The sequence below is a fragment of the Thamnophis elegans genome, chromosome 17, assembly GCF_009769535.1.
Source record: "Thamnophis elegans isolate rThaEle1 chromosome 17, rThaEle1.pri, whole genome shotgun sequence".
NCBI lineage: Eukaryota > Metazoa > Chordata > Lepidosauria > Squamata > Colubridae > Thamnophis > Thamnophis elegans.
Genome location: NC_045557.1, coordinates 12,717,877 through 12,744,722, shown reverse-complemented (window position 1 = coordinate 12,744,722; position 26,846 = coordinate 12,717,877). Strand labels below are relative to the sequence as shown.

Sequence of the window (26,846 nt, the reverse complement as noted above, 5' to 3'; positions counted from 1 at the left end):
GAAATCTATGGGCTGGTCCTTGGGACAGAAGAGCCACTGCTGTGTGTTTGGGGTGCTGGCAAAGGTCTGTTTGCCCAACCATTTGTGATGGTTTTCATGACACGCTCCCCTGCAGTCCCGTCCCCCCCGCCAGCCCCCATATTCCCCCATGGTGCGCTTCAGGATACTCCGGGTGCGCTTCAGGATACTGATGACCATCTTTAAAGCACTCCATGGTAGTGGATCTGGGTACTTGAGAGACCGCCTTCTGCCGATTACCTCCCTAAATCGACCAATTAGATCGCACAGACTGGCCTCCTCCGAATCCCATCTGCCAGTCAATGTCGACTGGCGACCACACGGAGGAGAGCCTTTTCTGTTGCTGCCCCGACCCTGTGGAACGAGCTCCCCATGGAGATCCGTACCCTCACCACTATCCAGACCTTCCGCGCAGCCCTCAAGATCTGGCTCTCCCAGCAGGCCTGGGGATAGGCTTCTAATTACCCCCCGAGTGTTTGATTGCTGAATGAAAGTTGTGTTTTATTATTTTTTCTTTGTGCACATATTGTTTGTTTTTGACCTTGCCCCCCCCCTCCCCTGTGGTTGTAAGCCGCCCTGAGTCCCCTCAGGGAAAAGGGCGGCATATAAATCCCAATAAACCTGAAACCTGAAACCATGGTGAGAATCACATTTCCTTCTTTGGTTTTGCAGACGGAGAAGAGTTTACACGTGGTCACCGAGCCCGTGACACCGTTGCCGGCTTACCTGGAGTCGCGGGGAGACGGGAAGAGCCTGAGCGCAGAAATCTCCTGGGGTCTTCACCAGATTGCAGTGAGTGCTGGGAAGGCCGGTATCGTGGGAGGGGGTGGGGAACTGGGTTAGACTCCTCCATACTAGTATCCTCCACTTATGACTGTTCGCTTAGTGACTGTTCCAAGTCACCACCTAACCGAAATAGGGATTATATTACACCACACACACACACACAGAGGCAGTCCTTGACTTATGACCACAACTGAGCCCAACATTTCCATTGCTAAATGAAACATTGGTTAATTGAATTTTGCCACATTTCATCACCTTTCTCTGCCTCTTCGTAAGTGAATCACTGCAGTTGGTAAGTTAGAAAGGCAGTTGTTAAGTGATTCTGGCATCCTCACTGGCTTGGCTTGTCAGGACGTCGCAAAAGGGACCATGTGATCCCGGGGGGGGGGGAACGGCAATGGTCATAAAGATAATCCATTGTCAGGCATCCAGATGTAACTCATGTGGCCATGGGGATGTTGTGACGGTAGTAAGTGGAAATGAAAATGAAAGGAAAATGGGAAAAGAAGAAAGAAGTAAGGAGAGGAGAATGGAAGGAGAGAAAGAGAAGGAGAGGGTAGGAAGGAGAAGAGTAGGAGTAGGGAGAGGGGAGGGAAGAAGGAACAGGAAGGAGAGGAGGAAGGAAGTAGAGAAGGGAGGGAAAAAAGAGAGAGGAGGAGAGAATGAAAGGAAGAGGGGGAAAGAAGAAAGAAGTAAGGAGAGGAGAATGGAAGGAGAGAAAGAGAAGGAAAGAGGATAGGAAGGAGAAGAGGAAGAGTAGGAGTAGGGAGAGGGGGAAGAAGGAAGGGAAAGGAAAGGAGGAAGGAAGTAGAGAAGGGAGGGAGAAAAGAAGGGAGAGGAGAGAATGAGAGGAGAAGGGGGAAAGAAGAAAGAGGTAAGGGGAGGAGGGTGGAAGGGAGAGGAAGAGGAAGAGTAGGGGAAGAAAGGGAAGAAGGAAGGAGAGGAGGAAGGAAGGAAGTAGAGAAGGGAGGGAAGGAGAAAAGAAAGGGAAAAGGAGGTGGTGTTACAACAGGCGGAAGGGCTGGTAAAGAAAGCAACCCAAAATATACATTATAACCTATTAATAGGTTATATAATAATAACAAATGTATAAGAATGGCAAATGTAAAACTCTGTGAGTGTATACTTACAATGGCACCTAAGGGAATAAAAAAAGAAAACTCTAAATAGTAAAACGAACTCTTGTGAGTCGGAGACTAACTATTGATGAGGTGTCCCCTGCAGGGACCAAGCAGGTTGTGTGAATTCAGCCTCCTTGACCAGGCTTAGGGGGTTGTGGTGTCAGGCCCTTGCTCGTGACCTGTGACCCCTTCCTTGACCCTCTCCTCTGCCCCCAACCCCTCTTTCCTTCCTTAGAAAGCCCTCAGTTTCCTGGTCAACGACTGCCACCTGGTCCATAACAACCTCTGCCTGGGCGTGATCTACGTGGACCGGGCCGGCGAGTGGAAACTGGGGGGCTTGGATTACATGTTCTCAGCCCAGGGAGACGCCGCTGTGCCCCGGAAGGGGGTCCCCGAGCTGGAGAAATACAATCCCCCCGAATTATCCGACAGCGGCAAAAACGTTGGCGAGAAATGGTGAGTTTTTTTCCTCTTTCCCTGTTTTAAATTCATATTCTTGAAATACCGGGGAGTCCTTGACTTACAACAGTTCATTTAGTGGCCGTTCAATGTTATGACGGCACCGGGAAAAGTGACTTTATGACTTTTTTTAACACCATTGCAGCCTCCCTGTGAACATATGAACAAAATTCAGGCGTTTGGCAACTGACTCATATTTATGACGGGCCCGGGGGTCACATTTTGCGACCTTCTGGCTAACAAAATCAAAGGGGAAAGCCCGATTCGTTTAACAACCGTGTTACTAACTGAACAACTTAACAACAGAAGTTTTGGGCTCAATTGTGGTCGTAAATCGAGGACTACCTGTACCGTGTTTCCCAACCTTGGTCACTGTGCTAGCTGGGGAATTCTGGGAGTTGAAATCCACCAGTGGCCAAGAGTGGTAGAGTGGAGAGGGCACAGGAGAGAAGAGGAGAAGAAAAGTCGAGGGAAGAGGAAAACAGGAAAAGGGAGGAGAAGGAAGGAGGGGAAAGAAGAGAAGGAAATGGACAAGGGGAGACAAATAGGAGAGAGGGAAGGAGAAGGAAGTGGAGAGGAGAGGAGAAGGAAGGAGAAGGAAGGAGAGAGGGGAAAAGAGAAAAAGAAATGGAAGAGGGAGAGGAATAGGAAGAGGGAAGGAGAGGGGAGAAGAGAAGAGGAAAAGGAAGAAGGAAGTAGAGAGGGAAAAGAAGGAAATGGACGAGGGGAGAGAAATAGGAGAGAAGGAAGGAGAAGGAAGTGGGGAAGAGAGGAGAAGGAAGGAGAAGGAAGGAGAGGGGAAAGGAGAAAAAGAAATGGAAGAGGGGAGAGGAATAGGAGAGAGGGAAGGAGAGGGGAGAAGAGAAGAGGAAAAGGAAGAAGGAAGTAGAGAGGGAAAAGGAGAGAAGGAAATGGACGAGGGGAGAGAAATAGGAAGAAGGAAGGAGAAGGATGGGGAAGAGAGAGAGGAAGGAAGGAAGGAGAGAGGGGAAAGAGGAAATGGATGAGAGAGGATTAGGAGAGAGGGAAAGAGAGGGAAGAGAGGGGAGAGGAGAAGGAAAAGAAAGACGGAAGGAGGGGAAAGGAGAGAAGGAAATGGATGAGGGGAGAGGATAGAAGAGAGGGAAGTGGAGAAAGAGGGGAGAGGAGAAAAGGAGAAAGAAGGAGAGAGGGGGAAAGGAGAGAGATAAATATATAGAATGCTATGGTACAATTATGAAAATAATGCCTATAACTATGAGGTACACCATTACGTGTTTAAAAGAGATTATAAATGTATGATTAAGAGAATATTAGTCATCATCAGGGGATATAAAACTAAGTATACTCAAAAAGGACTAGATAAGAGCCAATACTCTATCGCTGCAAAAGTGGAAATGTGATGTATTATAAAGAAAAATGTACAATAAAAATTTAAAAAATAATAAGTGGCGAAGGTTGAGAAATAGTTTTTTTTTTTTTTTTTTTTTTTTACACTTTAAATTTATTTCCCTTAGTCTGGGAATTACTTTGCTGAATATTCTTTTAAGCTTATTAGTCTTATTACTAGTACAATCTTTTTATTTCCATTTCATTCTATACAATCACATGTTTACTGTGGAACCGAGACATATAACATTGAGTAATAAACACAGCCCTCGCTTTTATAGAGAATGCCCCCTACAATACAAACCCAATATACCGCCTTAGCCCACCATACACCCGCTTTCATCCCCCTCCAACTTTCATTCTTCCTTCTCTCATACCCCTCTACACCTACTTCCCTCCCCCTCTATCTAACCCTAACCCTATCACTCCCTCTCTTAATCCATTCCCTCCCTTCCTTCTCCTCCTCCTCTCTCTCACTCTCTCTGCTCTCCTTCTTCTTTCATTCAGCTCCTCCCTTCGGTATCTCTTACTTTCCGATATATTCAGTTTGTTCTGTTTTAACACTAACATTAATAAAAACCACAGTATACAAGTGCAATCATGCTTTAGAACTTAACACATATTATATTCCCCCCTCCCCCCCTCCCCCTAGATCCCCGCCTCCCTTCCCTCCCCCCGACTTCCCAGAGCCCATACATGGTATAACTTTTTGACAATCACAGTCTAAAATATCTCTACATTGAACTCAGCTTCTTGCTGTTACCCAAATTTTTAACAATTTTTATTACTAATTTTAAGCATAAGCTATCTGGAATTTCCTAGTCCCATATTTGCTTTGTATATAATCAATCCATTTTTTCCAGTCTCGTTTATACTTCTCATTTGAATGTTCTTTAAGATATGCTGAAATTTTTGCCATTTCGGCTAAGTTTGTAACCTTTAAAGTCCATTCTTGAATTGTAGGCAGGTCTTTCTTCTTCCAGTATTGCGCCACCAAGAGTCTTGCTGCCGTTATTAAGTACAGAACCAAATTAATCTCTACTGCTACGAAGTCAGTACATATACCTAGTAAAAACAGTTTGGGAGTGAATTTTATCCTTTTTTTGAAGATATTTTGCAGGATCCACCAAATTTTTATCCAAAATGCCTTAACATTACGACATGTCCACCATATATGAAAATATGTAGCATCGAAAGAACCACATCTCCAACATTTAGGCTGAACATTTGAATACATAGAAGCAAGCTTTTTGGGATCTAAGTGCCATCTATAAAACATCTTATAAAAATTTTCTCTCAAATTTTGTGCTTGTGTAAATTTTACATTTCTTACCCATATTTTTTCCCATGTGTCCAGCATTATAGGTTCTTCAATATTCTGAGCCCATTTTATCATACAATCTTTAACCATTTCGGTTTCTGAGTCCATCTGTACTAATACATTATATATCCTCTTTATGTGCATTAAACTTTGATCTCTTATTTGTTTAAACAAGTTATCCTCAGCTATTACAAAACCTATTTTTTGGTCTATTTTCCACCTGGCCTGTAATTGGCCATACTGAAACCACGTTTGAACTACCTTCTCTTTTTTAAGTACCTCTAAAGATTTTAATTGCAGCACCCCTCTTTCTGTATTAAGAAGTTGTCTATAAGTGGTTCTATCGTGTTTTTGTTCTATATTTATATTTTCAATTGCATGTCTAGGAATTGCCCACATGGGCAACTTGTCATTTAGTTTATGTTGATATTTTTTCCAAACCCGCAATAAGGCATTTCTTAAAATATTTTTGAAATTCTTATCCAGTTTTTTGTTGAATAACAAGTAAGCATGCCAACCATATACCAAATCATGTCCCTCAATATTCAGTATTCTGTCATTGGTTAAATGGATCCAATCACTAATTGCAGATAAAGCCACTGCATCATAATATAATTTTAAATTTGGTAATTTCAATCCTCCTCTTTCACGTACATCTTGCATTATTTTCATCTTAACCCTCGGCTTCTTTCCTGCCCATACAAATTTGTTGATACCCTTCTGCCATTCTAGAAGGTTCGCATCTCTTTTAAGTATTGGTAACATTTGAAACAAAAATAAAATTTTGGTAAAATATTCATTTTCACTGCCGCTATCCTTCCCAACAAAGATAAATGCAGTTTCTCCCACCTTTTCATCTCCATTTGTATACTATGCCAGAGTGGTTCATAATTATGCTTGTATAATTTCCCATTTGACGTTAAAATATTAACTCCAAGATATTTGACTTTTTTACAACCTCACATCCTAACATCACTCCCAATTCTTCCTTCTGTTTGGTATTCATATTCATTGCTAATATTTTGGTTTTTCCTAAATTAATTTTAAATCCAGAGACTTGACCATATTGATTAATCGTATTCATTAAAACCTTGCTGGATTCCTGCGGTTGTTTCAATATTATAACCAAGTCGTCCGCAAAAGTTTTTATCGGAGGATTTGTGGATCTCTTATATCTGCACATATGAGTAGGGTCTTAGTTGGGGTGGTGGTTTGACCAGAGCCCCCAAATGAAGTTTTTGGGCTTTGCAAAGGAGCAGGGAGGTATTGGCTGCTCCATGCAAAATGCAGTTGCTTCAAGTCAGATTCGGGTCCAGTGGGATTCCGATTATCACCCGATTTAGAAAATCCATTTGAAGGAGAAAAATCAATCCAATTTCCGAAGCCGTTGCGAGAGAGGAAACCTTTTCAGGAATGCTTAAAGTATCTGCACCGTTTGGAGGCCTGCTATGCGAGTGGGATCCTTACCTGCCAGGGGCTACACAGGACACACCCCTGAAAGCTTGGAGGCGCCCCTTGGAGACTGCCTTATCGGTTTGTGCCCAAGGGTCACTTTAATTACGAAGCAAGAAATTATTAACCATTTTCCAGGGATCTAATCAATAAAGCTAAACTCAATGAAAAGTGTTTAGATTTCGCTTTGGCCTCTCTAACTCTGGCGAGGGCAGCAGCATGTCAAAGCTAAAAATCAGTTTTGCTGATTTTTTAGCTGCCAATCAGGGTATGCCACTCGTGTGTCCCGTCCTGCAGATGTTGAGACTCTGGGAAGAGTGCAGAGAAGAGCAACAAAGAGGATTAGGGGACTGGAACATAAGAAGAAGGGATGCAGGAACTGGGCATGTCTAGTTTGATGAAAAGAAGAACCAGGGGGCAGGATAGCAGCATTCCAGTATTTGAGAGGCTGCCCCAAAGAAGAGGGAGTCAAGCTATTCTCCAAAGCACCTGAGGGCAGGACAAGAAGCAATGGGTGGAAACTAACCAAGGAGAGAAGCAACCTAGAACTGAGGAGAAATTTCCTTAGGTTCTTCTGCTTGAGCAGAGGGCTGGACTAGAAGACCTCCAAGATCCTTTCCAGCTTCTATTCCTATTCCTATTCTGCATTGCATTCTATTCTATTCGTAGTCTATTCTATTCTACTCTATTCTGCATTCCTATTCTATTCTATTCCATTTTATCCTATTTCTATTCCTATTCTATTCCGCATTGCATTCTATTCTATTCCTATTCTAGTCTATTCTGCATTCCTATTCTATTCTATTTTATCATATTTCTATTCCTATTCTATTCTGCATTGCATTCTATTCTATTCCTATTCTATTCTATTCTTTTTTATATAATTTTTTTAAAAAAATTCAGTTACAAAATAAGCATTCCATCTTTCCTTAGGCCGTGTGTCCTCTGGATACAAACACCTCTGTGCAACATCGTTCTTCATTTGCCACATTTATATTAACATTATTTCCCTAAACATTATTATAATATATTAAACATTTAAACATTATAAAACTCTCCATTTTTCTTCTTAATATCTTCTAGTGATAATACCATCATACACATACTAACAATTTTCATCTTAATTATATCTCTTATCTTGATATATTTTCTACTTACTTTTTAGCCTTCTTCATTTCCAAACTCCTTTTTTATTCTCCAGCCATTAGTAAAATACTTCCCAAATCATATAATATTCACTTAGCTCTTTTTCCTTAATTGCATCTTCTGCTTGAGCAGGGGCTGGACTAGAAGACCTCCAAGGTCCCTTCCAGCTTCTATTCCATTTCATTCCATTCTATTCTCAATAAAGATTCTGTTCTGTTCCTGTTCCAATTCCATTCTATTCTATTCCCTATCCTACATTCTATTCTATAGTCTATGCTGTTGTTTATTCTATATTCTCTTCTCTTCTATTAACAATGAGAATTAATTGGTGAAATGGGTTGACTCCAGAAATTGTGGGGGCTCCATCACTGGAGGCTTTTAAGAAGAGTCTGAAAAACCATTTGTCTAGAATGGTACAGGGTCTCCTGCTTGATCAGGGGTTGGACTAGATAACCTCCAAGGTCCCCTCCAACTCTATTATTCTGTAAGCGTCTCCTGCTTGAGCAAGGGGAGTGGACTAGAAGACCTCCAAGGTCCCTTCCAACTCTGTTATTCTGTAAGGGTCTCTTGTTTGAGCAAGGGGGCTGGACTAGAAGACCTCCAAGGTCCCTTCCAACTCTGTTATTCTGTAACCCTGTCAGTCCTTTTCCAACATTGGTATCTTTCCTTGGAAAGAAGGCAGGTCTCACAGAGTGCCAACTGCTAAGCTTTGTCCTAACCTAACTAAAGGCTGAAGCCACACAACCGTATACAGTCAACACAACTACATCCAGGTTGGTTCACAGGGATGGCATGTAGCTCTCTATTTGAAGCCAGGTTCTGCGCAGAGGCACAAACCTGTTTTTAACCTGGTTTTGCCTTTTGTGGGAATCCCTGCAGCATAGATTGGTCTGTGTCATATTTTGAGGGGGCTTAAATCTGTCTTGGAAACAAACTATCCGCTGGTGGGCATGGAGCTAGTCCTCATGATCCTGACGTGACTCAGACTTGCTTCCTGTGTGTGGTCTTAGGTCAGCAGACATGTGGCGATTTGGCTGCCTCATCTGGGAGGTCTTCAATGGCCCCCTGACCCTCATCCTCCCTGCGGTCCCTCAACAAAGTGAGTCTCTTTGGCGACCCTTCCCCAACAGTTCCCTGAACTAACCCCTTTTCCTGGGTTCACACAACCCCATAAACTGTAACTGAAATTGACAGTTTGCACCGTTGGTTGGTTGTGAGAATACGGGTTTTTTCTGATGCATGAAAGTGGGCTGGGTACAGATGGACAAAATGGTGTCTGTTCTGACCCCCTCCTCCGTCCAGTAACGAATGCAGAGACAAGCTTAACTGGAGTGTACTTTAATAGCAAGACACCAAAACCTCAGTGGCTGAAAGCCAAGCAGAACAAACAGATAAGGACCTTGGCAGCAATTCAGACAAACTCAGGCAGCAATAAACACAGATAAGGCTCGGCAGCAATCCAGCCTGCCAAGCTCACAGTAATCTCCGACATTCAATCCTGCGTTGACTTCTGCAAAGAGGGGCGTGTGCACAAGTAGCTTTTTATAGTCTGGAGAGCCTAATGACTACCAGCTGAGTACAATCACCTCCTGTAATTGCATAATTGTTCCTGACGCCTAGTAGCTCTTCGATGGCGTGCATCCAGGAACAACTCACTACTGGCCTCCGGCTCACTCTCCCTTGTCTCCTCCCCTGGTCCAAGGCTCAGGTGCCTCCTGGTGGCCAACCAGCCTCTCTGCACCCTGCTCGGAGTCGGAACCCTGTCCAGGGTCCTCCACATCCTCCAGAGCCGACTCAAAGGGCCCCTGTCGGAGTCTGGGGGAAGCTCCAACGGCACCTGCTGGGGCACAACAGATGTCCTCAGGCGGACATTGAGTGGATTTAATGGAGGTGGCTAGCTTTGTAAATCACTGGGTGGTGTGAATTCCTTCTCTCTCTCTCTCTCTCCTCTCTCTCTCTCCCTCCCTCCCTATCTCTCTCTCCCTATCTCTCTCTATCTGTATCTATCTCTCTGTATCTATATCTGTTTGTCTGTCTGTATTTATCTACCTACTTATGTATCTCTCTCTCTACCCATATCTCTCTCTCTCTTTCTCTCTCTCTCTCTATCTGTATCTATCTCTATATCTATCTATCTATCTATCTATCTATCTATCTATCTATCTATCTATCTATCTATCACCTACCTACCTACCTACCTCTCGATCTGTATTTCTCTATCTCTCTGTATCTATATCTGTTTGTCTGTCTGTCTATTTATCTACCTACTTATGTATCTCTCTCTGTGTGTATCTATCTATCTATCTATCTATCTATCTATCTATCTATCTATCTATCTATCTATCTATCTATCTATCTATCTATCTATCTCTATCTATCTACCTACCTACCTACCTACCTACCTACCTACCTACCTACCTACCTCTCTATCTGTATTTCTCTATCTCTATCTCTCTGTGTATCTATCTATCTGTATCTATCTATCTATCTATCTATCTATCTATCTATCTACCTACCTACCTACCTACCTACCTACCTACCTACCTACCTACCTACCTCTCTCCCTCCCTCCCTCCCTCCCTCCCTCCTCCCTCCCTCCCTCTCTCTCTCTCTCTCTGTGTGTGTGTGTGTGTGAATCTCTCTATCTCTTCTATCTCTGTATCTTCAGTTGCAAGAAAAAGTATGTGAATCCCTTGGGATTATGTGGAGTTTTGCATGAATTGGGCATAAAATGTGCTCTGAACTTCATCTAAGTCACAACAATAAAAAAACACAGTCTGCTGGCCATAATACTACACAAACATTAGAGCCAAGGTGGCGCAGTGGTTAGGGTGCAGTACTGCAGGCCACTTCAGCTGACTGCTATATGCAGTTCGGCAGTTCAAATCTCACCGGCTCAAGGTTGACTCAGCCTTCCATCCTTCCGAGGTGGGTGAAATGAGGACCCAGACTGGGGGGCGATATGCTGACTCTGTAAACCATTTAGAGAGGGCTGAAAGCTTTATGAAGCGGTATAAGTCTAACTGCTATTGCTATTGCTATTAGATGTTGCCATGGTTTAATTGCACATAACATGTAAAACATTCACAGTGCAGGGAGGAAAAAGTATGTGAGCCCCTAGCCTAACGATTTCTCCAAGAGCTAATTGGAGGCCAGGAGCGAGCCAACTTTGATTCCAATCAGTGTGATGATATGGATGTGTTGCTGACAGCTCTCCTGCCCTTTAAAAAACACCACACCTGTTTTGGGTTTACTGGTTTCAAGAAGCACTGTCTGATGTGAACCATGCCTAGCAGAAAAGAGCTCTCAGAAGACCAACGATCAAGAATTGTTGACTTGCATGAAGCTGGAAAGGGTTTGCAAAAGTATCTTCCAAAAGTCATGATGTTCATGTGTCCACGGTAAGACAGACTGTCTACAAATGGAGAAAGTTTAGCACTCTTGCTACTCTCCCTAGGTGTGGTCGTCCTGTAAAAATGACTGCAAGAGCACAGTGCAGAATGCTTCATGAGGTAAAGAAGAATCCTAGAGGGTCAGCTAAAGACCTACAGAAATCTCTGGCACATGCTAACATTTTTGTTGACACATCTACAATAAGGAAAATATTAAACAAGAATGGAGTACATGGGAAGACACCACGGAGGAAGCCATTGGTGTCCCAAAAAAATATTGCCGCACGTTTGAAGTTTGCAAAAGAGCACCTGGATGTTCCACAGCACTACTGGCAAAATATACTGTGGACAGATGAAACCAAAATTGAGTTGTTTGGGAAAAACACACAACACTATGTGTGGAGAAAAAAAGGCACAGCACACCAACATCAAAAACCTCATCCCCACTGTAAAACATGGCGGAGGGAGCATCATGGTTTGGGGCTGCTTCTGCCTCAGGGCCTGGACGGATGTTGTCATTGATGGGACAATGAATTCCAGGGTTTTCAAGACATTTTGCAGGAAAATGTATGCCATCTGTCCGCCAGCTGAAGCTCCGCAGAGGATGGGTGATGCAACAGGACAATGACCCAAGGCTACAAGTAATTCAACAAAACAATGGCTTCAACAGCACAGAATACGCCCTCTGGAGTGGCCCCAGTCAGAGTCCTTACCTCAACCCGATTGACAATGCTGTGGCATGACCTTAAGAGAGCGATTCACACCAGACATCCCAGAATATTGCTATACTGAAACAGTTTGTGAAGAGGAGTGGTCCACCATTGCTCCAGATTGTTGTGCAGGTGAGATCTGCAACTACAGGAAACGTTTGGTTGAGGTTATTGCTGCCAAAGGAGGGTCAACCAGTTATAAGTCCAATGGTCACATACTTTTTTCCTCCCTGCACTGTGAATGTTTACATGTTATGTGCAATTAAACCATGGCACACATCTAATGTTTGTGTCGTATTATGTTCAGCAGACGTAATGTTTTTCTATTTGTTGTGACTTAGATGAAGTTCATAGCACATTTTAGATCCAATTCATGCAAAACTCCACGTAATCCCAAGGGGTTCACATACTTTTTCTTGCAACTGTATCTATGTGTGTTTTTCTCTTTCTCTCTTCCTCTATACGTAAAAAGGTTGGGCTGGCATATTAGAAGTAAAAGATAGATGAATACCCAGAAATGGTTTAGACCAGTTTTCTCATCCTTGATAACTTTAAGATAGGTGGAATTGAAGTCACCCATCTTAAAGTTGCCAAGGTGGTGAACAGTGCCCTAAAGTGAAGTGTGTTTTCTCCACTCCATAAGGTTGCAAAGCGAAAAAGGCTGCAGGATGCACAGTTGACATTGGAGCTGCACTGAGACATGAACGGTGACCATCTTGTCTTCCCTCTTCTATTGGAGACCACCATCTCCTCCTTCTGACCCTACCTGCCTCCTTCCTTCTCTTCCAGATCCCAAAGTCCTTGGTGCCCCATTACTGCGAGCTGGTTGGTGCCAATACCCAAGCTACGACCCAGCCCGTCCAAATTCCTGCAAAATTGCTGTCAGACGGGCGGTTTCATGGACAACAAGTTTGTGGAAACCAACCTCTTTCTGGAGGAGATCCAGGGAGAGCTGGGGATCACGGTGCCTGTCCACCGAGGTTCGAGGTTCATTTTATTTAATGCCGCCCTATTCCCAACGTGACTCAGGGCGGCGCACAAACCCAAGGAGGGGGGAGGGAAAAAACACAAAAACTACAAAAAGTACAGGGCATTTAAAACAACCAACAGCCACACGATTCGAGAGGGGAAGGGAACTCATCGACCCCAGGCCTGCCGACACAGCCAGGTTTTAACGCTTTTCAGAAGGCCTGGAGAGAGGTGAGGGTCCAAATCTCTGCGGGGAGCTTGTTCCAAAGGGCCGGAGCCGCCACAGAGAAGGCCCTCCACCGAAGGCTCCTGGCCTGTGTCTGGTTGATTTTACGTCTCTCCATGGGGCTAAAGTGTAAAAGGAGGTTTGTTTGTTGGCCAAAGAACTTGGTTCAATCCGGGAACCATTTGAGATTTCAATCTCCATATCTGGAGGTGTTTGCCATTCACACATTATTGCAATAAAATTCAGGAAATCTTTTACTATTTTTTCTGATCTCTTTTACTAAATACGACGTGAATGTGCTGATAGATAGATAGATAGATAGATAGATAGATAGATAGATAGATAGATAGATAGATAGATAGATGATAGATAGATAGATAGATAGATAGATAGATAGAAGATATATTGATAGATAGATAGATAGATAGATAGATAGATAGATAGATAGATGATAGATAGATAGATAGAGAAGATATAGATAGATAGATAGATAGATAGATAGATAGATAGATAGATAGATAGATAGATAGATAGATAGAAGATATATTAGATAGATGGATGGATGGATGATGGATAGCGATGATAGATAGATAGATGATAGATAGATAGATAGATAGATAGATAGATAGATAGATAGATAGATAGATAGATAGATAGATGTAGATAGATAGATGTAGATAGATGACAGATAGGAAAGAGAATGATAGATAGATATAAGATAGATACTGTAGATAGATGATAGATAGATGATAGATAGATAGATAGATAGATAGATAGATAGATAGATAGATAGGAGAGAGAGATAATAAATAGATAGAAGATAGATTAGATAGACAGACTGACTGACTAACTGATTGCTGTAGAATATACAGGCACGAAACCTCAACTTAATGGCCCCCAAAGTTGCTTATTCCAAGAAAAAGGTATTAAATATCCTGCCAGCCTTGTTGAGTGCCGGCTAGATTACGGGGTCTTTCCCACATGGGATCTCTATGGTGGGAATCCTTCTGCAGAACCTGGCTCCAGCTTGGTTGGAGATCTGGTCTGAGTGACCCCTCACCGTCCTTTAATTCCATGCCTCCCCTTTCCCCGAGCTGGAAAGGGTGGGGTGGGGGCAGATTTGAACCCATGACTCTTGGTTACTGCTCCCCCCCCCCCGCAGATTAAGGAGCCGGCTGAGAGGCAGAAGTTTTTTCAAGAACTCAGCGACAATCTGGATACTTTCCCTGAGGATTTCTGTCGTCACAAGGTCCTTCCTCAATTGCTGATGGCCTTTGAGTTTGGTAGTGCGGGCGCCATAATCCTTACCCCGCTCTTTAAGGTAAGCCACTCTCCTCCTTTAGGAGACACCGATTGTGATGACCTGGGGCACGGCGCAGAGATAACACAAACCAAGCAATTCAAACAGCCCTGTCAATTGCTAGCATTGCCATAGTGAGAGAAGGGGGAGGAGCGCATTCCACGCATACTTTCGGCTAAGTCGAATCTCAGATTATGGCAGCAGGTTTGGGAGGGGTGCACCTCATTGGGGAATGTGATTTATGACACAGACTGAGGGGAGGGAAGGAACAGGGTAAAGTTCAGCAATAAATCAAACAAAGCATAGGCTTAACTGCAAACAGATCTTGCCTAATGGTGATCCTAATAAATGACTAGTTTTGCATTGAAACTTGGCTCGATACTCATGAATCAATTAGGGCATTTTTAGGAAACCTGACACCGCCCCTTTATTGCTCCAAATTTCCCCAAACACTCCCATGTTTCTGGCAAGTCCCAGGGCAAAGTGATGACAAACACACATACACACCACACACTCCTCAAGCAACCTCGGGCTGCAAATAGTCCAGCCCAGCATTGTGAGTACCACGACTGCACAGCAATAAATCCAACAGGGCAAGTTGAGGAGTTCAGGAAGCAAAGGAGCACGGCAAGTAATTTCAGAAATCTAGAAAGAATGCAGGAATCCAGGAAAGTTCATCACTCCAGGATTCAGCGTTTATTCCCGACAAATGTCCCTTCCCACAGCGGCTCCTTACATCTCAGTCCCCAGGTGTGCCTTGTGAAGAGGGGTGGGCGCTCTCCTCCTGAGTAGTCCTTGCTCCTTGCCTGTCTGTCATGTTCATCCTGGGATTCCTCCAATTTGGAGACGGATAGGGATTGTGGTCAGGGTACTGAGGCTGTCTTTGTTTCCTTTAAATCTGGCACACCGCTTGCTTCTGCTCTTTGCGATTGGTGACATGCAGGCAACAACACTGCAATTTCTGGTCCAATTAACGTATACTTGTTTAAAAAAATGATTTGCTATTAAATACATTTCTTAGTGCTTATTAAACATCGGGTTGTCTAGATATTTAATTTGCTTAGCAATACAAGTATACATTCTTAATCTCCAACCCTTTTTTTTCCAACCAGTAGTAGAATAAATTCCATGCTTGATAGTATTCTGTGTCTTCTTTCTGTTTAATTTTCAATGTCAATCCATCCATTTCTGCACAATCTAGTATCTTCCTGATTATCTCATCATCTCGTGGTATACCTTCATTTTTCCAGTATTGTGTGAATATAATCCTTGTTGCTGTTAAGACGTGTAATATTAAATACTTTTCTTATCACATTTTTCTGACATTATGCCTAATAAAAACAATTCAGGTTTAAAATCTGCAGGTTTCCCTATTATCTTTTCTAGCCACCTGTGCATCTTTGTCAACATTTTTTTTTTGCTTCAATCAACGTACACTTGAAGATGTCATGGAAGTGTGACAGAACGCAATTCATGTTGCTAGTTTCAATTTTAAAAAATCAAGCCTTTTTCCAACAATAAAATAACAAGATATGTTAAAACAAATAAGCAGACCTTGCTTCATTTGGGCAAAATTTGCTTCATTTGTACATTTGCACATTTGCACAAAGCTTTTTTTATAGTTTAAACTAGCCGATAACCTGGAATTCTCCAGGTATTTATTTATAGGGGGGAAATGTCCGGACCAAATGTAATTTCTAATGTTGGATTTTCCCCCTTACCAGAGGGAGCCCCATGGTGGACTACTGTGGCAACTCCACTGCTGTACAGTAGAAGCCATTTATGGCAGTGCAGTAGAAGCCATTTGAAGGCACAACAGGCTGTATCTTAACAGAACACATTGTGTGTGTGTGTGTGTGTGTGTGTGTGTGTGTGTATGTATATAATGGTTTTTATGTCAGGTAGCACGACTTATTTTAATTGTGATGCTTCTGACACAAAATGAACAACCTGCTGTGTATATTCAAGATGCTTAATTAGAAATCTTCCCTTTCTCTCTCTTTCTCTCTTCCTACTCTGCTTTTCTTTTCCCATTTTCCAGGTGGGGAAATTTCTGAACAGCCAAGAATACCAGCAAAAAATCATCCCTGTGATTGTGAAGATGTTCTCTTCCCCAGATCGGGCCATGAGGATCCGTTTGCTACAACAGGTTGGCGTCCAAATCACAAAGAGTTGCATTTGTGGGTTGTGCATTTGTTATGAGAAAGGACGTAGTTGCGTCCTTGGCTCTTTCTTTAAATCGAGTCCTAGGTTGAGCCCTGCATGAGTTAAGCGGTTGAAATCAACGGGCTTTAAAGAGAAAACATCTGCTGTGAACTCTGTGTAGGCATCAGGAAGGGCATCCGGTCAATAATTGCTCCGCCCCATTCAGTTGCCCCGACTAACCTGAATTAAGGGATGACAGCAGAGTTCCCCAATCTTTCTGGGTTTTTGTCCCGGAGTTGAGAGAGGGGAAGAGGGGATGGTTTAGTGGGAGGGGTAAATGCAAACACCGGTTGTTTGCATGAGCGTGGACCCGAACCCCCGAGGTCCTCGCATGAGGGGGCTGTGTACGAATGCATTGCATGCCCTGACATGCACCGGTTGCAAATAGGCTGTGGCCCACAGGTTGAGGACCTCTGGATTACAGGGGCGTTAAAAAATAATAACGAAGGCAGGCGACAAATACCCTGTTTCCCTGAAATTAAGACCTCCCCGGATAATAAACCCAATTGGGCTTTTGAGTGCATTCGCTAAAATAAGCCCTCGCCCCGAAAACAAGCCCTCCCTGAAAATATTGCAACACAGCAGCAGCCATGAGGTGACCATGCTCGCTGTCTCCTGCACCTCAAAAATAAGATCTCCCCGAAAATAAGGCCAGGCACTTATTTCGGTGGTCAAAGGAGAATAAGACCCTACAAGGCATGGTAAATAAAAAAATTAAACTGTGTGAATGCAGCCCATGGGGTTAGCGCACGGTGTTAGCGCGAACCCGGGGCAAGCGAGAGAGAGAGAAATTGCGGGGGGCTTTTGTACCTCAAGCGCTGACTGACTGCCGGCGTCTCCCCTACAGATGGAGCACTTCATTCAGTACTTGAACGAGCCCACGGTCAACACCCAGATCTTCCCCATGTGGTCCATGGTTTCCTGGACACCAACCCAGCCATTCGGGAGCAGACGGTGAAGGTGAGTTGTTGCAAGGGGTGTGAGAAAGGCCTTGGAAGGCGGGAGGCAAAGATAAGATAAGAGACTGCTTCGCCCTCAGCTGCCTAACGGGTGGAGAAAGAGCGTTTCCCTAGTTTCAGAGGCTGTAAAAGAGACGGTGGGGGGTTCGTACTTTCAGACCTGCAAAATCTTGTTAAGGTAACCTTACACCTAAGCAGAATTAGCTCATCCTGTTGGGTTTCCCGACCAGGAAGACTGCAGTAGTGGGTTTCAGCTCCCGTTGCAATCGGTATGTTGCAGCGGGAGCCGGGCACGCACGCTGTGCACACATGTGCAACCGCCACCTGTGACGCTCCAGCTGCTTGGCGGAGCATCACGCATGCGCCGTTCTCTGTGGTGCATGTGCAGATGCCCCGTTTCCTTCAATATAGGTAAGGAACGAGGGAGGGTAGGCGGGCCGTTCCGGTACGGGGGCTGCTGCTTCTGGCAATCACCGGTACCGCCTGCAACCTACCACTGGAAGACTGACAGATGTCAAGTTCTCTACTTCTTGGGGGGGTGGTCACGGAGCCCCTGACGCCCCACCCTGCCAAATGCGATAAACAGCCATTCATCTGTTGGGAGTCACCATCCCCCAGGGCATGTTTTGGGGTGTGGGTGGCTCTTAAATTCAGGGGAGGGATTGAAAAATTGCAGCAACCGGTTCTCTGCCTGATTACTGGGTGGGCGTGGCCATGCTGGGCATGGCCATGCCTCCTGCACCATTGTGGGGGAGAGTGCCGTTTTCTCCCTCCCCAAACTCCGGAGGCTTTTCTCGAGCCTCCGGGCGAGCAAAAACAGCCTCTCCTGGGCTTCGGGAACTTCCGGGAGAGCCGTTTTTCACCTTCCCAGAGCCTCCGCGCAGACCAAAATGGGCCACGTGAAGACTCCAGGGAGGGGAGGGGAGGGGTGGGTGGGGCCAGCCAGTCCTTGCAACTACCAGTTCAACGAACCAGAGGTAAATTAAGCATCCAGTTTGCCTGAACCTGTGTGAACTGGCTGAATCCCACCCCTGCTTACATTATAATGGGGGGGGGGATGGAAGTGGGAGGGAGGAGGAGCCCGAAGCTGAAGTGGGTGAGGTCATCTATACCCTCCCTTCCGAACCTTTCTTCTTTGGCTGGAAAAAAGACCACAAGGTGATCCCAGTGTCGCTGTCTCTTAATGTCCACCCTGCGTCCAGGGAGTGACTGGGCCTCTTCCTCTAGACTATCCCCACCTCCCAGTATCCCCCACCCTGGGGCCCCTTCTCCCTGCCCTTGTTTGCCCGCCCTACGGCTTCTTGCTAAGGGGCTTCTTGTGTCTCCCGCACAGTCCATGCTGCTCTTGGCGCCCAAGCTGAACGAGGCCAACCTCAATGTGGAACTCATGAAGCACTTCGCTCGTCTCCAGGCCCGCGACGACCAGGGCCCCATTCGCTGCAACACCACCGTATGCCCTGGGCAAGATTGGGCCATACCTCAGTGCCAGCGTGAGTGGGCACGGGTTCAAGGAAGCAGCAGGCGGGGGAGGGGCGACTTTTGGAGCAGGCGGTGGGGAAGCTGGAAAACTTTAGAACAGGGATGTCCAACTGTGGCCATTATAAGACCTGGGGACTTCAACTCCCAGAATTCTGGGAGTTTAACTCCACTGCCCAAGGCTGGCTGGGGAATTCTGGGAGTTGAAGTCCAGAAGTCTTCAAGTGCCCAAGGCTGGACATCCCTGTGTTTTAGAGAGAGTTGGGAAGGAGGATGTGGTAAACTGGACATAGGATCACAGACAGGAAGTCCTCGACTTACAACCGCAATGGGGACTGGAAAATTTGTTGCAGTGCTTAAATAAGGCATCGCAGGACTGCACCTGTGTTTGCTACCTTTTTTGCCAGGGTGTTAAGGGAATCTCTATGGTCATTGAGTGAATCACCATGGTCATTAAGCAAGCTATCACATGATTGTGACTTGGGAAGTTCTCCTTTGACTTAGTTAGCAATGATGCAAATTCTGGACACTGCAAGGTGACAAGTGGCTGAACGGCAGTGATGCTGTATTGGTCGTAAGTGTGAGGACCAGACATCAGTTCTGTTTTTCAGAGCTGTTATTCTGAAAGTCTAGTGACTGGTTATAATTTGAGAATCACCTGTAATATGTGAATGTTCAATGGATTAGATATGAATTAAGATTAGAATGATGAAATGGGAAAGGACCTTAAGAGGTCATTTAGTCCAACCCCCCGCATGTTGCAATACATCTTGTGTGCCACTGTTCTTTGTACCAGTATTAGCCTTAAACGATGGACTCGCTCATATACAGGTAGTGCTTGAGCTCCGACCACAACTGAGCCCACCATTCCTGTTGCTAAGCGAGACAGTTGTTAAGTGAGTTTTTCAACCGTTCTTTCCATGGTTGTTAAGTGAATCATTAAAGTTGTTAAATTAGTAACACGGTTGTGAGTGAATCGTTGAAGTTGTTAAATTAGTAACACGGTTGTGAAGTGAATCTATTCTCCCGCAATGAAATCGCAAAAACAGGAGCGCACGACCCGGGACACGGTGACCGTCATAAATATGAGTCAGTTGCCAAGCCTCTGAATTTTGATCCAGTGACCACGGGGAGGCGGCAAAGGTTGTAAAAACTCTGGAAAACGGTCATAAAGTCATTTTTTTCCCCCAGCGCTGTTGAAACTTTGGATGGTCACTAAATGAACTGTCGTAAGTCGAGGACTCCCTGTGTCAAATACTCCGAGGATTGTCCTTGGGGGAGTAAGAATCCTCCCTCCTTTTTGCTGCAATGTCTTATTCCAGGTGACTCAAACTTGTTTCCGGGATCTTCTCTCTGCAGACAAGGCAAAGCGTGCTGATCTCGGCCTTCAGCCGGGCCACCAAAGACCCCTTTGCCCCCTCGCGGGCGGCCGGGGTCCTGGGCTTCGCCGCCACCCACAACTTCTTCTCCATGAAAGAGTGCGCCTTCAAAATCCTGCCGGTGCTGTGCACCTTGACGGTGGACTCTGAAAAAACTGTCCGGGACCAGGTGAGGTGAGGGGTGGCGTGGGGTGTGGTGGTGGTGGGGGAAACTCCCCCTGGGGGGTTTCTGAAGGGAGGGCAGAGAATGACGTCCACGGGGGAAGCAGGTCAAGTTGAGGGATCCTGGGTGCTCCTCTGAGCTTGGTTGTTTTCTTGCAGGCATTTCATTACCAACCTAGCTAACATCATCAGTGCTTGTAAGGAGTGCTGTTTTGCTGTTACTCCTTAGAAGCACTGATGATGTGATAGTGAAAGAAACGTTTGCAAGAAAACAAGCAAGCTTAGAGAGCACCAAGGCCCCCACAGTCCTTTCCTCCTCCTCCTCCTCCTCCTCCTCTCTGCACACTCAACTCCCTTCTAGCACTGATGATGTTATCTAGTTGGGGTCATGAAATGTCTGCAAGAAAACAGCCAAGCACAGAGAGCACCAAGGACCCCACAATCCTCTCCTCCTCCTCCTTTTCCTCAACCCCACATCCCTTTTAGCACTGATGATGTTACCTAGGTTGGCAATGAAACGCCTGCATGAAAACAAGCAAGCTCAGAGAGCGCCAAGGATGCCTCGTTTTCAACCCTGAGCTCCAAATATTGTCCTCTGTTGGCAGACCCAGTTCCCCCATTCAGTTTGCTCCGTCCTAGCCTCATATTGCACAGGTGCACCCCTGTAGGAAGGTGCTTTTCCACCAGGTGAATCTCTGCCCTACAGGTGTGCCCTTGAGCGATCCGAGGGAAGGACGCCAGGATGCCCAGGGTTACTGAGAAGGTGGGGTAGGAATGGAATAAAAATGAAAATAAAATAAAATGCCCGTATCTTTTGGTGCATTGGAGCCACAAATTAAAAGAGGTGGCTTTTGATAGAATAAAAAGCAGTCCTCGACTTACGACCATAATTAGGGCTGGAACTTCTGTTACTAAGCAGTGTGGTTGTTCATGCCCGAAGCCTGACCTTTTTTTTTTGCCACAGTCGTTAAGTGAATCCAGCTTCTTCCACCATTGACTTTGCTTCCTGGAATGGCCGTAAGTCGCTTTTTCAGTGCCGTTGCAACATTGAACTGTCACTAAATGAATGGCCGTAAGTCGAGGACTACCTCTAGTTTGCAGAGCTGTGGGGGAAGCTTTTGGTTGGGTTGGCCTTTAAAAAACAAACAAACACGTGTCTCTTTCTTTGCTCTTTTTCCTCAGGCCTTCAAAGCCATCCGCAGCTTCATGACTAAACTGGAGACCGTGTCCGAAGATCCTGACCAGCTCTCAGAACTCGGTGAGACCATCCTGACAACCAATAGGAGCCAAAGAGTCGGGTTTGGACGTCGGGCCTGGTTGTTTGACTAAACCAGGGTCAGCAACTGGCAGCCCAGGATTGTGTGCCCGGCTTGGCCCACTTTGCAAACCCCACCCCCTCTTCCTGCTTTGAGCTCTGGCCACACCTCCTGCTTAGGATGCGAGGCCCCGCCCAAGATATTTGGGCTTTGTGGATCTGGTTTGCTGGAATCATAGAGTTCTAGGGCTGGAAGGGACCTTGGGGGGGGGTCTCCAATGCTGGCTGGGGAATTCTGGGAGTTGAAGTCCACGCGTCTTAAAAGTTGCCAAGTTTTATTTATTTATTTTATTTTATTTAGTTTGTCAAACATGTACAGGACAGCAGGTATAAATATAAACATCATGGACATGAACGAAAGAAATGAATACAAATCAATGGGGACAGTGGGACAGAGACCATGGGCACACTGATGCGCTTATGCGCCCCCTTTACACACCTCTTAGGAATGGGGTGAGGTCCACAGCAGACCACTTAAGGTGGAAGCTGTGGGAGTTTGAGACTGTAACAACAGGAGGTAAATTGCTGGGAGGCAGAGGCCAAAGGGTGGGGGTGGGGCTACATTCAGTGTATAAGACGCACTTTTAGGGAGGAAAAAGGTGCATCTTATACTCCAAAATACGGTAATATATTAGAATTTTAACCAAAAAAACCCTTTGTTAGCAAAAGAAAGAAGAAAGGACATTCCTGACGTTACAGCGGTGTGACTTGAACCCAGGACCCTGCCCTTTTCTGTCTCTCTCTCTTTAGAAAAAGATGTCCAGGCTGCGTCCATCAGTCCCGGGTGGGCTCTCAGCAGCCAGTTGGGCCGGCTGGGCTGTGACGGGGGTCTCGTCGCTGACGTCGAAGCTGATCCGGACGAACGCTGGGGCCACGCCGGGGGCAGAGCAGGCGGCCGAGGACGCCCCCGTCAAGAAGCCGACGGAGCCCCCCAAACCAGGTCGGTGGGGCTGCTAAGCCACCCTGGGGAGCCTCCTAATTTAGCCAGGCTTCGAATGCTGAGGAGGCCTAAGGAAGGCCTGGTCTGGATTAGATGGGCTGTGTGAAAGGGGCCAGTTTTGCAATACAGGGAGAACCATTCGTTTAGTCACTGTTCAGAGTTATGATGGCATTGGAAAACAGGACTTGTGGCCACTTTTCACAGAATTACGGCCATTGCAGCCCACACCCCGTGGTCACGTGGTCAGAATCTGGGCGCTGGGCAACTGCTTCGTATTTATGATGGTCGCAGGGTCTCCCAGGGACCCTTTTGCCACCTTCTGACAGGCAATGTCAATGGGGAAGTCAGATTCATTTAACAACCATGTCTCTGACTTAATAATTGCAGTGTTTCACTTAACGACCATGGCAAGAAAGGTCGTAAAATGGGGTAACTTCCTTAACAACTCTCCTTGCTTAGCAATGGAAGTTTGGGGCTCAATTGTTGTCATAGGTTGAGGACTACCTGTATATTTAAAACATTTATGTATCATCCATCCATCCATCCATCCATCCATCCAACCAACCAACCAACCAACCAACCAACCAACCAACCAACCAACCAACCAACCATCTATCTATCTATCATCCAATCATCAGTCTATTATCTATGTATCTGTCAACATCTATTATCTATATGCATCTTTCTATATCTAGCTATCGATCTATCTATCTATCTATCTATCTATCTATCTATCTATCTATCTATCTATCTATCTATCTATCTACCTACCTACCTACCTACCTACCTACCTACCTACCTACCTACCTACCTACCTACCTACCCTACGTATCCATCCTAACAATCCATTCATCCATCCCTATCTGTCTGTCTGTCTATCTATCCCTATTATGTATGTATGTGTCAACATTTATTATCTATGTATATCATCTATTTCTATTGTCATCCATCCATCCCTATCTGTCTGTCTAATCTATATATATATCTATAATCTATGTATCTGTCAACATTTATTATCTATGTATATCATCTATATCTGTCTGTCTGTTATCTATGCATATCATCTATCTCTATTGTCATCCATCCATCCATCCATCCTTATCTATCTATCTATCTATCTATCCTAATCTATATATCTCTATTATCTATGTATGTGTTAACATTTATTATCTACGTATATCATCTATCTCTATTGTCATCCATATCTATCTATCTATCTATCTATCTATCTATCTATCTATCTATCTATCTATCTATCTATCTATCTATCTATCATCTATCCTAATCTATATATCTCTATTATCTATGTATCTGTTAGCATTTATTATCTATGTATATCATCTATTTCTATTGTTATCCATTCATATCTATCTATCTATCTATCTATCTATCTATCTATCTATCATCTATCTATCTATCCTATATATCTCTATTATCTATGTATTTGTTAACATTTATTATCTATGTATATCATCTATCTCTATTGTTATCCATCTGTCTGTCCATCCATCCCTGCGGTCTGTCTGCCTGTCTGTCTGTCATCTATCTCTAAAACATTTATCTATATTTGTCTCTCTGTCTTCCTATCTACCTCTTTCTAAACATTGATCTCCCTGTATACCTCTAGGCACCGGGGGCCCTCCTGCTTCCGAGGAGAGCAGCTCCCAGCCCTCCAGCGGGTGGGACGTGGAGGAGGAGGTGGGGGAGAGGAGAGTGCGGCTGACCAGTGGGATGATGAAGGACTGGAGCAGCTTGGAGGTAAAAGGTCACCGCGCGGGGGGTGGGGGGAGGTTAAACTGCCTCTTGGCCAGAGAGTAGAGATGGATCAGAGATGGCAGATCAGCACATTCATTTGCAGGCAGTCCTTGACTTAACCACCATTTGTGTAGTTGTGTGTGTGTTTGAAGTTACAACAGCATTGAAGGGACTTATGGCTGTTTTCACAGTTGAATATGTTCTGTAAATAAATTAATAGATGATAGATAGATGGATGATAGACAGACAGACAGAACCAGACAGAAAAATGATATATGATAGACACAGAGATAGCTAGATGGACATAGATGGAAGAGATAGAGAGAGAGAGAGAGATGGAGATAGATAGATGGAGATAGATAGATAGATAGATAGATAGATAGATAGATAGATAGATAGATAGATAGATAGATAGCGATAGATAGATAGCAATAGATAGATAGATAGATAGATAGATAGATAGATAGATAGATAGCAATAGATAGATAGATAGATAGATAGATAGATAGATAGCGATAGATAGATAGATGATAGATAGATAGATAGATAGATACAGACAGACAGACAGACAGAAAGAAAGAAAAATGATATATGATAGACACAGATAGCTAGGTGGATATAGAAGAGATAGATATAGATAGATGGATAGATAATAGATAGACAGACAGACAGACAGAGACACAGACAGAAAAATGATATATATTAGGCGGACGGACGGCGGATGGACGGACGGACAGACAGACAGACAGATAGAAGGTAGATAGGTAGGTAGAAAATGATATATCATAGACAGACAGACGGATGGATGGATAGATATAGATAGAAGGTAGGTAGGTAAGTAGAAAAAGGATATGATAGACAGACAGATAAATATAGGTAGGTAGGTAGGTAGGTAGATGATAGATAGATAGATAGATAGATAGATAGATAGATAGATAGATAGATAGATAGATAGAAAAGAAAGAAAGAAAAATGATATATGACAGACAGATAGATGGATAGATATAGATACAAGGAAGGTAGGTGGGTAGAAAGAGAGGGGGGGTATGGGAGTGAGGTTTTAGAGATGAGAGAGAGATGGACAGGTGTTTGAGAGATGATAGTTGGGTAGATAGGTAGGTAGGTATGAGAGATAGAGATGGATAGGAGAGGGAGGGGGGAGGGAGGGAGGGAGAGGTTTTGGAAGGGAATGGCAACTGAACTGCAGTGGCTGTGAGTTCTGGACAACTGAATGTCCCATTTTCCCTTTGTGCCAACAGCAAGAAACGGAGCAGGCGAAGGGGCAGCCCAGCCCAGACGACTGGAACAGCCCCGGCTGGTCAGAACCAGCCCAGACCTTCGGCAGTCGGACAGTAAGTCTGTTTCAGGCTGCCTCAACTGACTCCCTGCTTCCCTGCCTTGGCTCCTTCATTTTCCATCAGCGTAGTTAGAAGGACATACCAGCAGGTGGCAGAGTGGACTGGTCTTGCTCAGGGTTCAGGAGATTGGGATTGGGATGGAGGGCCACATGGTGAGCCCTAGCAGTAGGCTCGACTGGGAAGTACAAAAAAACATCCCGTGGGAAAACCAGAGAGCGTGTGTAAAAACTTCCAGGATGGGTCAAGGTCAGCCCCAAAGAATTAGCTTGGCTTGGAGGTCATTTTTGTTAGTTGGGGGACATTGTGGGGGGGGAGCATAACAAGGCACCTGTGGGGCTAGCGTCCCCCTCAAACTCTGGAAACGATACAGAAAAATCCCCTTCTTTCTTTGCTCCAGACGTTTCTGCTCTTTCATGAGGACTAGAAACTTCCCGCCTTAACGTTTCTCTAGATTTTGCACAGACGGGGCTTTTGCTTTCCGTTTCGTAGGTTACGACCACAGCCTCCGACAGGCAGGACTCCGACTGGAGCAGCTCTGCCTGGGATCTGGAGCCGTCCTGGAGCCCCAAAAAGGGAGCAGCTACCCCCACGGACCCTCCCCCCGCCAGCCTCGGCACCAAAGCCCCTGCAGCCCACCAGGACTTCAAACCGGCGAGCGATTATAACTGGGGGAGTGCGGGCTCCGGGGACAAATCCGACCCGTTTTCCTGTCTGGTTGGGAAGCCGACACCAGAGAGGCAGGTGCGTGGCGGCTCTGGGGTCGCAGCCTGTATTGGGTGGATTAAACCATGGTTAGCTTCATCATGGATTGTCGCTAAATGAATCGAGGACTGCTGAAAGTGGCATCAGCGAAGGAAACAGAGGCTTGTTATCACCTTGCTCTGAGCCAGAAAGTGTCTGGGAGGTTTAATAGACTTGTTGGCTGGGCTCACTTAACACATGTAGTAGTTAGTTAGAGACAGATAAACAGAGTTGGAAGGTACCTTGGAGGTCATCTAGTCCAACCCCCTGCCAAGCAGGAGACCCTAC

General features: G+C 45.0%; 1 protein-coding gene across 1 annotated transcript in view; it reads left to right on the top strand.

Moving 5' to 3' along the window:
- The window catches only part of SCYL1 (SCY1 like pseudokinase 1), a 34,982-nt gene that overhangs the window by 3,531 nt on the left and 4,605 nt on the right, over positions 1-26,846 (top strand). Inside the window, 19 exon segments of the mRNA XM_032234071.1 lie at positions 691-810; positions 2,161-2,381; positions 8,682-8,741; positions 8,743-8,770; positions 12,563-12,610; positions 12,612-12,719; positions 14,131-14,289; positions 16,310-16,417; positions 17,321-17,369; positions 17,372-17,433; positions 18,766-18,888; positions 18,890-18,922; positions 20,268-20,456; positions 21,632-21,707; positions 22,515-22,548; positions 22,550-22,704; positions 24,332-24,462; positions 25,719-25,811; positions 26,307-26,558. Of these exon segments, the coding sequence (XP_032089962.1) occupies positions 691-810; positions 2,161-2,381; positions 8,682-8,741; positions 8,743-8,770; positions 12,563-12,610; positions 12,612-12,719; positions 14,131-14,289; positions 16,310-16,417; positions 17,321-17,369; positions 17,372-17,433; positions 18,766-18,888; positions 18,890-18,922; positions 20,268-20,456; positions 21,632-21,707; positions 22,515-22,548; positions 22,550-22,704; positions 24,332-24,462; positions 25,719-25,811; positions 26,307-26,558 (2,049 nt within the window).